This window comes from Hyposmocoma kahamanoa, unplaced genomic scaffold (assembly GCF_003589595.1).
Source record: "Hyposmocoma kahamanoa isolate Upper Pololo Valley unplaced genomic scaffold, ASM358959v1 65, whole genome shotgun sequence".
Classification (NCBI taxonomy): domain Eukaryota; kingdom Metazoa; phylum Arthropoda; class Insecta; order Lepidoptera; family Cosmopterigidae; genus Hyposmocoma; species Hyposmocoma kahamanoa.
This window is the reverse complement of record NW_020653853.1, coordinates 7,128,687-7,140,138: the sequence shown is the minus strand read 5'-3', so window position 1 is coordinate 7,140,138 and position 11,452 is coordinate 7,128,687. Positions and strand designations below refer to the sequence as shown.

The window sequence follows — 11,452 nt, the reverse complement described above, 5'->3', positions numbered from 1 at the left end:
CCAACCAAAGATGCGCGCGTGCAAAGTGCCTCTAAGCGGATGGTTGCTTCTTTTTTTATTACAACTGGACACGTGGCTGCTGTTGCTTTGGACAACCGTTGTATCGTGAGTAGTGATTAGTACCTACACGACCATTTATTTACCGGAAGTTATTGACAAACTCCGTAAAAATAACCGTAAACGCTGTATCATCTTGCACCACGATAATGTCGGTTATCACACCGCCAGACAGCAAATGCATGTTTTAAGGTGAACAACGTTGACCTTATGAGCCATCCCACATACTGGTCCCGACCTGGCCCTTGTGACTTTATTTCCAAAAATTAAGAACCAGTTACGCGGTCAACGATTTTCACCACCTGAATAGGCTGTCGAAGAGAATGAAAAATATGTTTCAGAGATTGTCACGGAGGAGTGGCATAAATGTTTTCAAAATTGGTTCATTCGTATGAAAAAGTGCGTTAACGCTAACGGAGAACATTTTGAGAAACAATAAATTAATTTCTATTTATTATATTTTTTTTTCTTATTCATTCCGGAAACTTATAGTGCGCCTCACGTATAATCTATGTCCATTTCGAGGAATGTACAGTGTGCTTATAAATAATAGATGAAAATGTATAAATATTATATGTGATTTATTAGAAGACGGTAAGCACTGAAAGGCACAGCATGTTAACAGATTGGGCATTCTCTTGTGTAGGCAAAGACAATTTTAAAATAATATCTTACTTATTGAGGTTCGTAAGTGAGGAATCTATTTATTAAAATCAATTAATTTATTGACTACTATTAATAACATTTCATTACAAATTAGACGCAGTTAATTATATTTAGATGACAATTTCTTGTCAATGTGAAGGAATAGGTATAAGGAATACATTTTTATTTGTTTGATTTTAAGTAAGCAATGAGGTCTGCCCGTTCATCCGCTTTTTTTAAGCCAGCAAAGACCATTTTTGTGCCAGGCATGAATTTCTTGGGGTTTTCCAAATATACAAATAAAGATTCATCATCCCAAGTAATACCTGAAATAAGAAACGAAAGTAATTGATAATAGACGATGATGAATATAGGTTTTCAGATTATATAATTGATTATAACCTCGAACATAGGTTTTCAGATTATATAATTGGAGAAACGGAATTGTAACTGAAAAACCTTTATTTTTATTAGCGTCGGAGTAAGCGAAGCCTGAGGCTGCTCCCGTTCTGCGTCCAACTATACCAAAGAGATTCGGTCCAACTTTATTTTTACCACCTTGCTCAACCTGTAATTTAAAAAATAAGCAAGGAATTAAATACTGTGGGGTAGATCTACATCTTACCACTATTATGAGCAACTTTTACTTCGAGGATCCCTCTCAAATAGCGAAAAATATATTCTGGTCGAGTGAGGTATGAACATTTGTATGGAAGAGCTAATTGGTTTTCTGTGTAAATGCCTAGTTAGTTCCTGTAACTGTATGTAATTCTATTAGTTTATAATTGTAACTTTTTTATTTAAAAAAAAACCGACCTCAATAGTTTGCTTATCGGCTTTTTTCGATTTCCATGGGATGCCCTCATTAGATTTTGACTTCTTGTTGATAATGGTGTTGTTACGGCTATTTGTACATTTCATACTTTTTTTCTGATTGTCATGGTGACGGTGATTTGTTCATTGCATGTGTTGTGTCAAGTGAAAAATCGACTGTTATTTGCGAAAAATATTTTATTAATTTGTGATAGCCAAAACGGACCCGGAACGGCATCGTCGGCATCAGGGACTACTTCGAGTGTATACTTTCAAATAAAAAATAAATTTTAAAATCAGTCCACAATTCTCGGAAAAATCGGTAAGTACACTGGACATGCCTTATAATTTATAAATTCATATTCATATTTATAAATTCATATAAATGTTATAATTTGAGGATTTTCCTCGATTTCCATGGGATCCACTCAACAGATTCTGACTTGATGACAATGGGACCACCACTAGAGTGCATCCTTACGAACAAACAAAATTCAAAATCGGTCCACTATTGACAGAGAAATCGGCAACGATACATAAATTATACAGGCAGCCGAAAGTATAACCTTCTTTTTTTGAAGTCGGTTAAAAATACTCACCGTATGACATTGTGCACATCTCTGCACAAAGATTTTTTTACCATTTTCTGCGTTACCAGCGGGCACACCCATGGTTTATCTGTAAAGAAAGAATGGGATTAGATTGGGGAATTAAAAATATGGGATTCCAACATTTTAAGAGCATATTAGCGACTGGTAAAATGAATTTCTCGAAAAAATTCAACTACCTGATGCCCAGGTACGCAAGGTCTTTAAAATAAGTATAAATTGTATATCTGTGGAGAAATAAATAACAAAAAGAGTGGTTACACACGGCTACTTTTTTGTAAACGCGCTGTTGCATCGATGCAATCGCCATAAAATCCCAAGTGTAGTGATGAAATCGCGCGTTTGTATCGATGCGGTCGCGCGCTTGCATTGGTGCTTAAAATCGCGCGTGTGTGTAAAGGTAGACGATTAGTGATTGCATCGCCACTGCATCACCGTATCGCGTTTGCAGCGCTGCTAAAACTTGCCGTATGTAACCGCTCTAACATCGATTCTCACGGCAATATTTTAGTCCGAGTAAATTTTGAATTTAGCGCCAGGTTCATTCGCTTTTCGTCGATAAACCTCGTTTTTGGTTCGGGTGATCGAACGCCACCATACACGTCAAGTTAATCAGTGCTCTCGTGTTACTCATTCGTTCATTGATTGTCGCGAAAATCGAAATTTAGGAGGTGGTCGCTCGGCGCCTAATTTTAATTAACTTTCTTCAAATTTAAAAAGTGAGTATTTTTTGCATAAGTTTTTACATTAGTATTTTATATAAAAATTCAAACGTAATTTAAATGTAATGTGTTCGTTTTAAGGACACAAAGTCATCAATGTCCTTGGTGATGAAATAACCTTAAAAAATGAAATTTCATATTTTATTACTGAAAACATGGTTATATAATGAAATCTATTATGCAAATCCCACCAATAAAGTGTTTTAGTGATTGCTGGCTAGGATAAGGTTGGGAAATTGCATATATCGGTGACTTACGTAATGATGTCATTACGCCACTGTGACTGACTTGGAATTCCCTCGTGACATTGATACTGACCTAGTCCGTGTTCTAATTGTGTTTTTCCTTAGTTATATGAAATAGTATAGTATTCATCTGCAGATTAGATATTGTATGCAAACTGTATGTTAATTAGGCATTTCAATTACAATGCATTTAGGAGTCCGTCACGTAGTCATGCGATTTCTATATTAAATACAAAAATGTACCATTTTTTCATAGTTTTCCTTTGTTAAAATGTGTTTACAGAATCATGGGTGTACCAGCAGGTAATGCAGAAAACGGCAAAAAAATCTTTGTACAAAGATGTGCCCAGTGCCACACGGTGAGTAAAAATTTACATATTTAAACAGTTTTTTGACTAAAATTACTTATCTTTTTAATCGTCAGAAATCCTCTTTCCACAGATAAAAATAATTTGCCACATAGATTAAAATATTCCCCAACATAATAATATATTCTCATTTATAAATGGATAATTAAGTAATATGTATAAATAAAAATAACCACATTATTCGTAATAATATCCATTCAGTTTTTTTTATTTGTATATTGTACTTTCTCAATTTCACAATTTTGAGTTATGAGAGTATTTTATTTTATTTGTGATATGATATTCAACCCATTCAAATAATAACATTACATAATATTAAACATTAATGAAATCAAAGTAGTAAATAATAGTATCAGTACTGACTACTAAAACAACTGAACTCAAAAGTATGTGGAATTACATCTATTTGCCAAGTTTTATTGAAATCGGTAACCGGAAAGTGCACAAACTCGGATTCATCCCCTAGTTCGCCACTATACGGAACTTGACACAGGAGATAATAAAAGTTCTCACTACTCAAAGTATATTGAGAGAGAAAACGCCTTGAATTGGAGAATACCAAAATCAACCATTAAAATAATTGCTATTTATAAAAAATTTTTGTGCTATTTATAAAAATGAATCTTCATGCGTGAACAGCTACCCTTAAGAGGTGGATGATTTTCTTCAAGATTAAATGGGACCACTATGGAGGTACCCACTTTCCAACAAAAAAAGAATCATCAAAATCGGTTCACAAATACCGGAGTTATCACATAACATATATACAAAAAAACATACTGTCGAATTGAGAACGTCCTCCTTTTTTTTGACGTCGGTTAAAAATATTATAATTTGATTTAATTAATGTTTATTATTGTGTAATGTTATTATAATGGGTTGCATTATCATCACATTTTCCTAAAAAATTAATTATGACTGCACTGGATGTATTGATATATTGATGTTTTACTGTATTGTCATTTATAAAATACTTGTCAATGCTGATACCTTACATAACGAAATACCAGTATGACAGAGAACCCATTGTTCTTGTGTACTGGCATATTATACATTATAGATTTTTGGTTTGAAACAAAGGAAAATTATCTAGAATCTGACGGTTACCTGTACACAGTAAATTACCTAACCGGTTATAGACAGCACCTAAATAGTACCGTATACAAAAATGTTACTACTTTCCTTTGTGCCATAGTGCAATATGAAATGTTGAAAGTAAATCATTGAATTTTGATAGCACATTGTTGATACTTCTCTATGGAAAAGCAGCAGGCAGCAACTACACAGAAAGCACTTGGAAATCACATTGTAAAGCCTATAATTTATTTTTGGAGATCCATAAGGTGAAATGGGGTACCCTATATTCTGACATTTAATTTTACGGTAAACATTATTACTGTCCATGAATGTGTTAAGGCAGAACATTGTTGTGTTTAAAGATTGGATTTCTTCGCTTTTCAGGTTGAAGCTGGTGGTAAGCACAAAGTTGGCCCCAATCTACATGGTTTAATTGGCCGAAAAACTGGCCAGGCACCTGGCTTCTCCTACTCAGATGCTAACAAGTCTAAGGGTATGTTTATTATTACACATTATTTTACCATTTTAAAAATTGCTCCAAATTTTTTCATCTTTGTGTGAAAATTTGTGCAGAATAAAAATATTATGACTGCAAGGGAATTGTTATTTAATAATAAAGTACAGGTAAGAGTGCATTGACACTTTGGGCTTTGGACCATTCCTATCACAGTGGTATAGAGATGAGTGGATTCAGTCATTTATTGTTATTTATTCTCAATTTCATACATTTGTGCAATTAGGTATTGTTATATTACAGAAGAATTATGCTATTGCCTGTATAGTTATTTTGGAATGGTTAACGTAATAATCATGTCATGTAACAATTGTCATTGATAACATTGATAAAAATCCCATTATGGTGCAAGAATATCATCAATCATAAATTTACGATTTATAAAGATAACTTGAATGTGCTATAGGTTATGGGGATATTTTTAGGTAACCTTGATGTTTAATCAGCTCAGATATAACTAATCAGGGCAGTTGTATAATTTTGCTACTTCAGTGGTGTATAACATATTATTGTGATTTGAAAAACGGGCCAAAAGCCAAATGGAGTTTTAACAGCATTGTGTTAATAGCTTTATCACTTGAATGGGGTTTAAATGGAAAAAAGATATTTATACATACATCACTCAAACCTTCTCATTTGAGTCGGCAGAAACTTTCGATCGCGACTTTGCACGATCTTGGAAAACCTCTTTTCATGTATATTCATCGATCTTTCATACAAGCCTTCCTACTCTACTAACTATGCATTCCTTCACAGGTTGAACGGCAAGCAAATTTATTCATTGAGGCCATGGGGTACAAAATGTGATTCTGTTTGGGCCGTGAGAGATGTGTGACCGCGAGCTTGAGGAATTTTTAAACATCTATGATTTATTATAGTATTAATTTAACAATTTTGTATCTAAAGTGACCCCCGCGGCCCTGCAGATAAGGCTGCTAACAGACTGACTGCATGTTTGCTGTTGAAGTTGTAATCAACTTCACGAATTAATTGCATGCAGTTGTAATCAACTTCAAGCGTCAATGTCAGTGACAGTCCGAGAATCAAACGTAGTAATTGACATTCATACGAGATTTTTTTTTTGAGTCGCCTTTGAAACAACTTTTAGTAACGGCACTAGGTAATGATGACGACAAAAGGTAATACGCTGGCTGATTTTGATTGCCTCTCCCGATCGGAAACTGCGTCTTTTAAGAGTCGCGGATCGATTCCGATTAGAATTAAAATCAGGGCCCTAATATAATTTACATTAGATCTCATAATATAAATTATATTTTCTGGAAAAAAACCAAATAACTTCAAACACATTTAAAACTATCTCATGTTGTCTATATATTGATAATATTTATAAATATATTGTATTTTTTACAGGTATCACCTGGGGTGACGACACCTTATTCGAATACTTGGAGAACCCCAAGAAATATATTCCTGGAACCAAAATGGTGTTTGCTGGTCTCAAGAAAGCCAATGAACGCGCAGATCTTATCGCTTATCTAAAAGAATCCACCAAGTAAAATAGGATCTAGGAAATAAAAAAATAAGAAGTATCTTCCATAACATTTCTGGGATTTACTCCTTATTTACTAGCCAATCAGTATCATTACCAATGTTGTATTTGCAATGTTAAAATGATAGAAATTATCATAGAAAAAATTACACTCTCCATGTCATTTTATTTAAATCATAGGTACTGCAAGTACAAGTTGTGAGAATCCAAACAATCGCAGCATTACAATGTTGCCAGTGATTTTAATGTTAATAAATTAAATTATTACTAGATGACGTTATTTTAGCTTTTTATTGTAATAGTTCCTTTTATTTACCATAGCATTTCATGGAATTGCGTCTAATTTATTTCTTGAGTAAGAAAATGTTACCACTGTTAATAACTCAGTACGGCACTGTGTATTTAATGTAAAAAAAATATTGGAAATAAATCAGTAAAACCTATAGAGCGTTATTCAATTATATCAAAAAACGAGACAAGGTTGATAACGTGCTAGCACCTAGCACCAATTAGGAAATAAGTCTTAATAAACGGTATTGTCGGTATAAGGAAATAAATAACTATATTTTTGACATGACCATATCGTACAAAGCGAAAATGGCGGACTGAGCTCAAGTATGTGGAACACTGCGTACTGTTGGAAAACGTAGCACGCCCACTAAGTACTTTACTGTATTTATTGTTCTGTGATTTGAATCTATGGCGGTTAAATTTAGTTAGTTAGTAATTTGTCAGAAACTTAACATGTCGAGTTGGCGTTTCTTTTTCTTTCGGATATTATTAAGGTACATTTTTTTGGAATAACAAGCTTTCATAATTAATAAATCAAAATTTAGGTACACTCGCCATTCTAGTGTCAATATGGCGGGATGTACCTTTGGCATTGCTATAATTTTGTTCTGATGGAGGTACAATTTTTTCAAGCATATATGTACATATAGTTAATAGTTCAATTTAAAAAGTACATTTATTTGGTACGAAATTCGTCTGGAAGATACACTCGCCATTTTGATTTTCACGGTCCATTGAACGAAACGGCTACTGAACGATATTTTGTTATTTTGACGAACTTAGGCGACAGTGGTAAAAGTATTCCATGCAAACGTGTGGAATTTTTGCAATATTCCCTAAGTCACAACGACTATTATTTTTAATCCCAAACATTATCCACTTCGAATGTTATAATTTCCGTGTTCAATGAAAAATTCAAATGTTAGAGCAAACATTCCAAAGAGCTGATATTTATAATTAAGTACATAAAGATTAAATTTCTAAATAGATAAAACTACAATACAGTGAAAAGCACGTGATACTTGACAATTTGGACTTTGGACTGTTCTTGCTGCAATTGGAGTTAAATTTAAATCTCAAACTAGTATAACTAGCACAGGGTCAAGAGCATGTTAGGTTTGACTACAGAACGCTTTATTGTATGTCGTTTACTAGGTTTTTATGCAACAGTTACATTGGATTGAATTTTCCATTTACATTTTCAAATTGTGATTAGCAAATAAACCACCAGAGTGTGGAGCGGGGCTACTTTTATAAGGCGCTAGGCGTTAGTATTCATTTTGTTTTTAAATAACATGGCACATTAAATCAATTAAATCAACGAACACAGGTAGGTAGGTAGATATTTTTTCTTATAAACCAATGTTCTTTTTTATTAAAAAGTGCGCATTTGTTCTAAGTTGAATACCTATTTAAAATCTACTTTTCCTAAGTAAATCGTACATTAATCTTTCACGATTAATCGTAAATTTTAACTTTCACTATTTTCACACATTATTTGATTTTTAGTTCGGAACTTAATCGTGTATAAAACACATTTTAAATACCTCAACGTTTCGGACACATTGCAACGTCCATGGTGTCAAAGATAATGAAGTGGCGGGTGTCAACATTCATTCGATCTTCATTATTTATTTGTGCACTAGACCGACATACAACACACACGACATCCGTCGACTTGTCGGACGATACTTGATGTCGTTTACATTTGCCGATGAGTGGATCTCACGACGATGAAAGCTTAAAACCGTCTTCTCGGTTGAAATTACGGTGTTTTTTAATTTTATAATAGCTTCATGTACGATCCTACTATAGCGATGAAGTTCTGTAGAAAGGATCTTGGAATTTTGAAGCTCAATCCAGTGAGTTGGTCCAGATTCCAAAAATAAGTAATTAAAATATGTTTTATTCATGTTTAAGTCTCGAATTAAAAATCAAATAAATCGTACTAGTAACATAAGTCAACTCTCTGAACGTAAAAAGGCTCAATTATTATTATTGATAATATTTTTATCAATATTGATAACGTTTTTATCAAAATTGAGTTATTGAGATTGGATGTAGGTACAGTAAGCTTAAAATGCATAACTGACATCAGGGTTTCAGTTCAACCATACAAAAAAACGGTTTATCAAATTAAAAGACTAATATCAAATGATTTTACTTAGTAACGTACGGATCCGTACCCTTCGTTCAATCAATTACTTCATATATAACAAAAAAAAAGCAATTTATTGTGCCCTTTATTCTATTAAAAGTATAGTATTTAAACATTGACTTACAAATAAATGTACGACGGGTCTAATACAAAAACCACGAAAAAAATGTCCCAAGTCAACCTATTTAAACGTGTGACATGTAAAGGAATATGAAAAAGCTAAAACGTTGAATTTAAATTGTAATGTCATCGCAGTACTGTCTAATTTTACTTGATTCGCTGTCAGTCGAACAAACGAAGACTAGAGCGTGAATGACGCTCTGTATACGATTTTAACGCCCTATAAGTTCGGACTTTTTAGCGCGGACCCACCGTCCATATAATTGTAAGTCAATGGTATTAAAAGTCACATTGAAGTTAGTCATGCCCTTAACTTTTACTAAAAGAAATGGCTAATTGAAATACAATGAATGTTTCTGTTTTGTGACATGTCTTATGTGTATATTTAGCATATTAATGAAGTACTAACTATTTTATTATTAGGGTTGACACCTGCTGAAATGCCGCCCAGGGCTATTAAGTAATTTGTGTCCAGGGAAGCAACGCTGCCGGAGCTTGGAACTTGCTGAAGTTTTGAGCCAGACACGATACAGCGCGGAATTGAAATTTTTGACAAAATCTATTGTAAATCCCTTTTTTATTTTAGAACCTATTGACAAAGCCTAGTGCTGATCTTTGATATTTTTAAAATAAATTTAGATTTACAAGTTTTAACTACCTATTTTTATTTTATTAGGAAACCTAAATTTGTATACTTTTTTTATATTCTATCTTCCGAGCGCAGATTAAGCCTGCGTACTACATAACCATTTAAAACCAAATAACAACGGTTTGGCATATTCGCCTCATTTGGCAGGTACGTTATCTTATCGACGTAAACTTACTACCTATTTAATACCTAGAACATTCTCTTCTGAATTCATTATTTTATTTATTTATTCGTGGAAAACCAACATGTTCAACCATTTAATAAAAACTGGGAAAGAAACAAAGACAATTACGTTTTTTTTATAATTTCAAGTGACGGGACGAACAAGTCGCGCCTGATGGTAAGTTGACACGCCTGTCCATAACGGTTGCAGTGCCACTCACGGGCTTTAAATCGCAAAGATCTGAGGGGTACTTCCACTGCGCCCGTCACCCTGAGACATAAGTTGACAAATCTCATATGCCTGTAATTTCACCAGCATCCTTACCTTTTAAAACCGGAACGCAGAAATGCTCACATTACTGCTTGGCGGTAGAAATAAGTAAAGCGGCAGTACTTCCCTGGACGAACTCTTTCTAAAAGAGCTCTGCTGCTACTTTCCACCTATAGCCTCAGACAAATCAAACACGAGCATTACCTAAACAAAGTTTGTTTAATGCTTTATTATAAATTATTATAGTTTAAAGTTCGTTTAACGAACAACAAACAGTATTTGTTAACAATAAATATTGCAACCCAATACCTGCGCCAATAACAGTCAAAATTTTTCAATAAAATGAAATAGAATGTCCATGAGTATAAGGTTCATTGGTACATCCAGGTCATGATTGCTTGGCACATTATCCAAGCTCTTGCTAGCTCTACATTGAAAACTGTTTTGTCTATAATTAATCCTCGCTAAGGGAACTAAAATAGGGTGAAACCTAGTATCCCAAAGAACGTGTAGGTACATTAAATGAATATCATCCAATAGTATTCTTAGTTTAACATTTTGCAAAATAATCAAGCTGAGCTTTGAACGTTTTGTATAAGCTAGTGACTACAGACTACATTCTTCGACGTCCAAGTGGACATGAATACAACTTCGATTTTATGGTAGATCTTATGTGACGTGTAGCAACATACCTTCTGAAAAATTCAGTCGCGTTATTTCGGCGCTCTCATAGTTTTCAATCTCATACGGTTATCTTCTCATGGAGTTGATTTCTACGACAAAAATAGTAACAAAAAATAGTAACTTCGAAATTATGCCGACGAATTTTCAGAAGGTGCGGTGCTTCGTGCACAATACATAAATTGCTGAAAACGTCTGTATATTGCATTATATGGTACTCACGAATATCAGCTCTATGGACCAAGAGGTATTTCTATTGATTGGGCTCTTGAATGCAAACAGAATTTAAATTAAGCGATTACATACCTAAATCATTTTGTGCAACGCACGTTCACTGGAAAAAACAACTGTAATTAATGACAGCAACTGTCAACGGCTTATATTTTAAAAATCAGACAGTACACGAAGGTTAGAAATGAGAAAAGCGTGAAGTCTTTTTCAGTAGGATCTAAAGTACAATGATCGCACATATGTGTATAATTAATTCTTACTCTTAGAGTCCATACACACGGCGTATTTTATAAACGCCGACCGGCGACACGCGTTTCAGGAACGCGAATT

General features: G+C 33.8%; 2 protein-coding genes across 4 annotated transcripts; one reads left to right on the top strand and one right to left on the bottom strand.

The window, feature by feature from the left end:
• Positions 1–553: 553 nt before the first annotated feature.
• On the bottom strand, positions 554–11,177 carry LOC113231312 (cytochrome c-like). 3 transcript variants are annotated; one of them, XM_026465581.1, is made up of 5 exons: positions 11,114–11,160; positions 10,265–10,414; positions 2,115–2,193; positions 1,162–1,270; positions 554–1,028 (listed from the first exon to the last, which is right to left on the bottom strand). In XM_026465581.1, exons 3-5 carry the CDS (start codon positions 2,184–2,186, stop codon positions 886–888), a joined length of 324 nt encoding a protein of 107 aa, XP_026321366.1. In that variant the 5' UTR covers positions 2,187–2,193; positions 10,265–10,414; positions 11,114–11,160; the 3' UTR covers positions 554–885. The 3 variants fall into 3 exon arrangements, with proteins under 3 accessions (XP_026321366.1, XP_026321365.1, XP_026321364.1); XM_026465580.1 differs by lacking the exon at positions 10,265–10,414 and adding an exon at positions 10,903–10,983 and having other exon boundaries at positions 555–1,028; positions 11,114–11,177; XM_026465579.1 differs by lacking the exon at positions 10,265–10,414 and having other exon boundaries at positions 561–1,028; positions 11,114–11,163.
• Positions 2,767–6,647, top strand: LOC113231311 (cytochrome c). Its single transcript, XM_026465578.1, has 4 exons — positions 2,767–2,842; positions 3,374–3,449; positions 4,920–5,028; positions 6,421–6,647. Exons 2-4 carry the CDS (start codon positions 3,378–3,380, stop codon positions 6,564–6,566), a joined length of 327 nt encoding a protein of 108 aa, XP_026321363.1. The 5' UTR covers positions 2,767–2,842; positions 3,374–3,377; the 3' UTR covers positions 6,567–6,647.
• Positions 11,178–11,452: the final 275 nt, after the last annotated feature.

Coding starts and splice junctions, on each gene's coding strand:
- LOC113231312 (XM_026465580.1), bottom strand. CDS start 2,186: ATGGGTGTGCCCGCTGGTAACGCAGAAAATGGTAAAAAAATCTTTGTG. Junction 1,271..2,114: donor GATGTGCACAATGTCATACG/GTGAGTATTTTT, acceptor TTTAAATTACAG/GTTGAGCAAGGTGGTAAAAA. Junction 1,029..1,161: donor CGACGCTAATAAAAATAAAG/GTTTTTCAGTTA, acceptor TTCTTATTTCAG/GTATTACTTGGGATGATGAA.
- LOC113231311 (XM_026465578.1), top strand. CDS start 3,378: ATGGGTGTACCAGCAGGTAATGCAGAAAACGGCAAAAAAATCTTTGTA. Junction 3,450..4,919: donor GATGTGCCCAGTGCCACACG/GTGAGTAAAAAT, acceptor TTCGCTTTTCAG/GTTGAAGCTGGTGGTAAGCA. Junction 5,029..6,420: donor AGATGCTAACAAGTCTAAGG/GTATGTTTATTA, acceptor TATTTTTTACAG/GTATCACCTGGGGTGACGAC.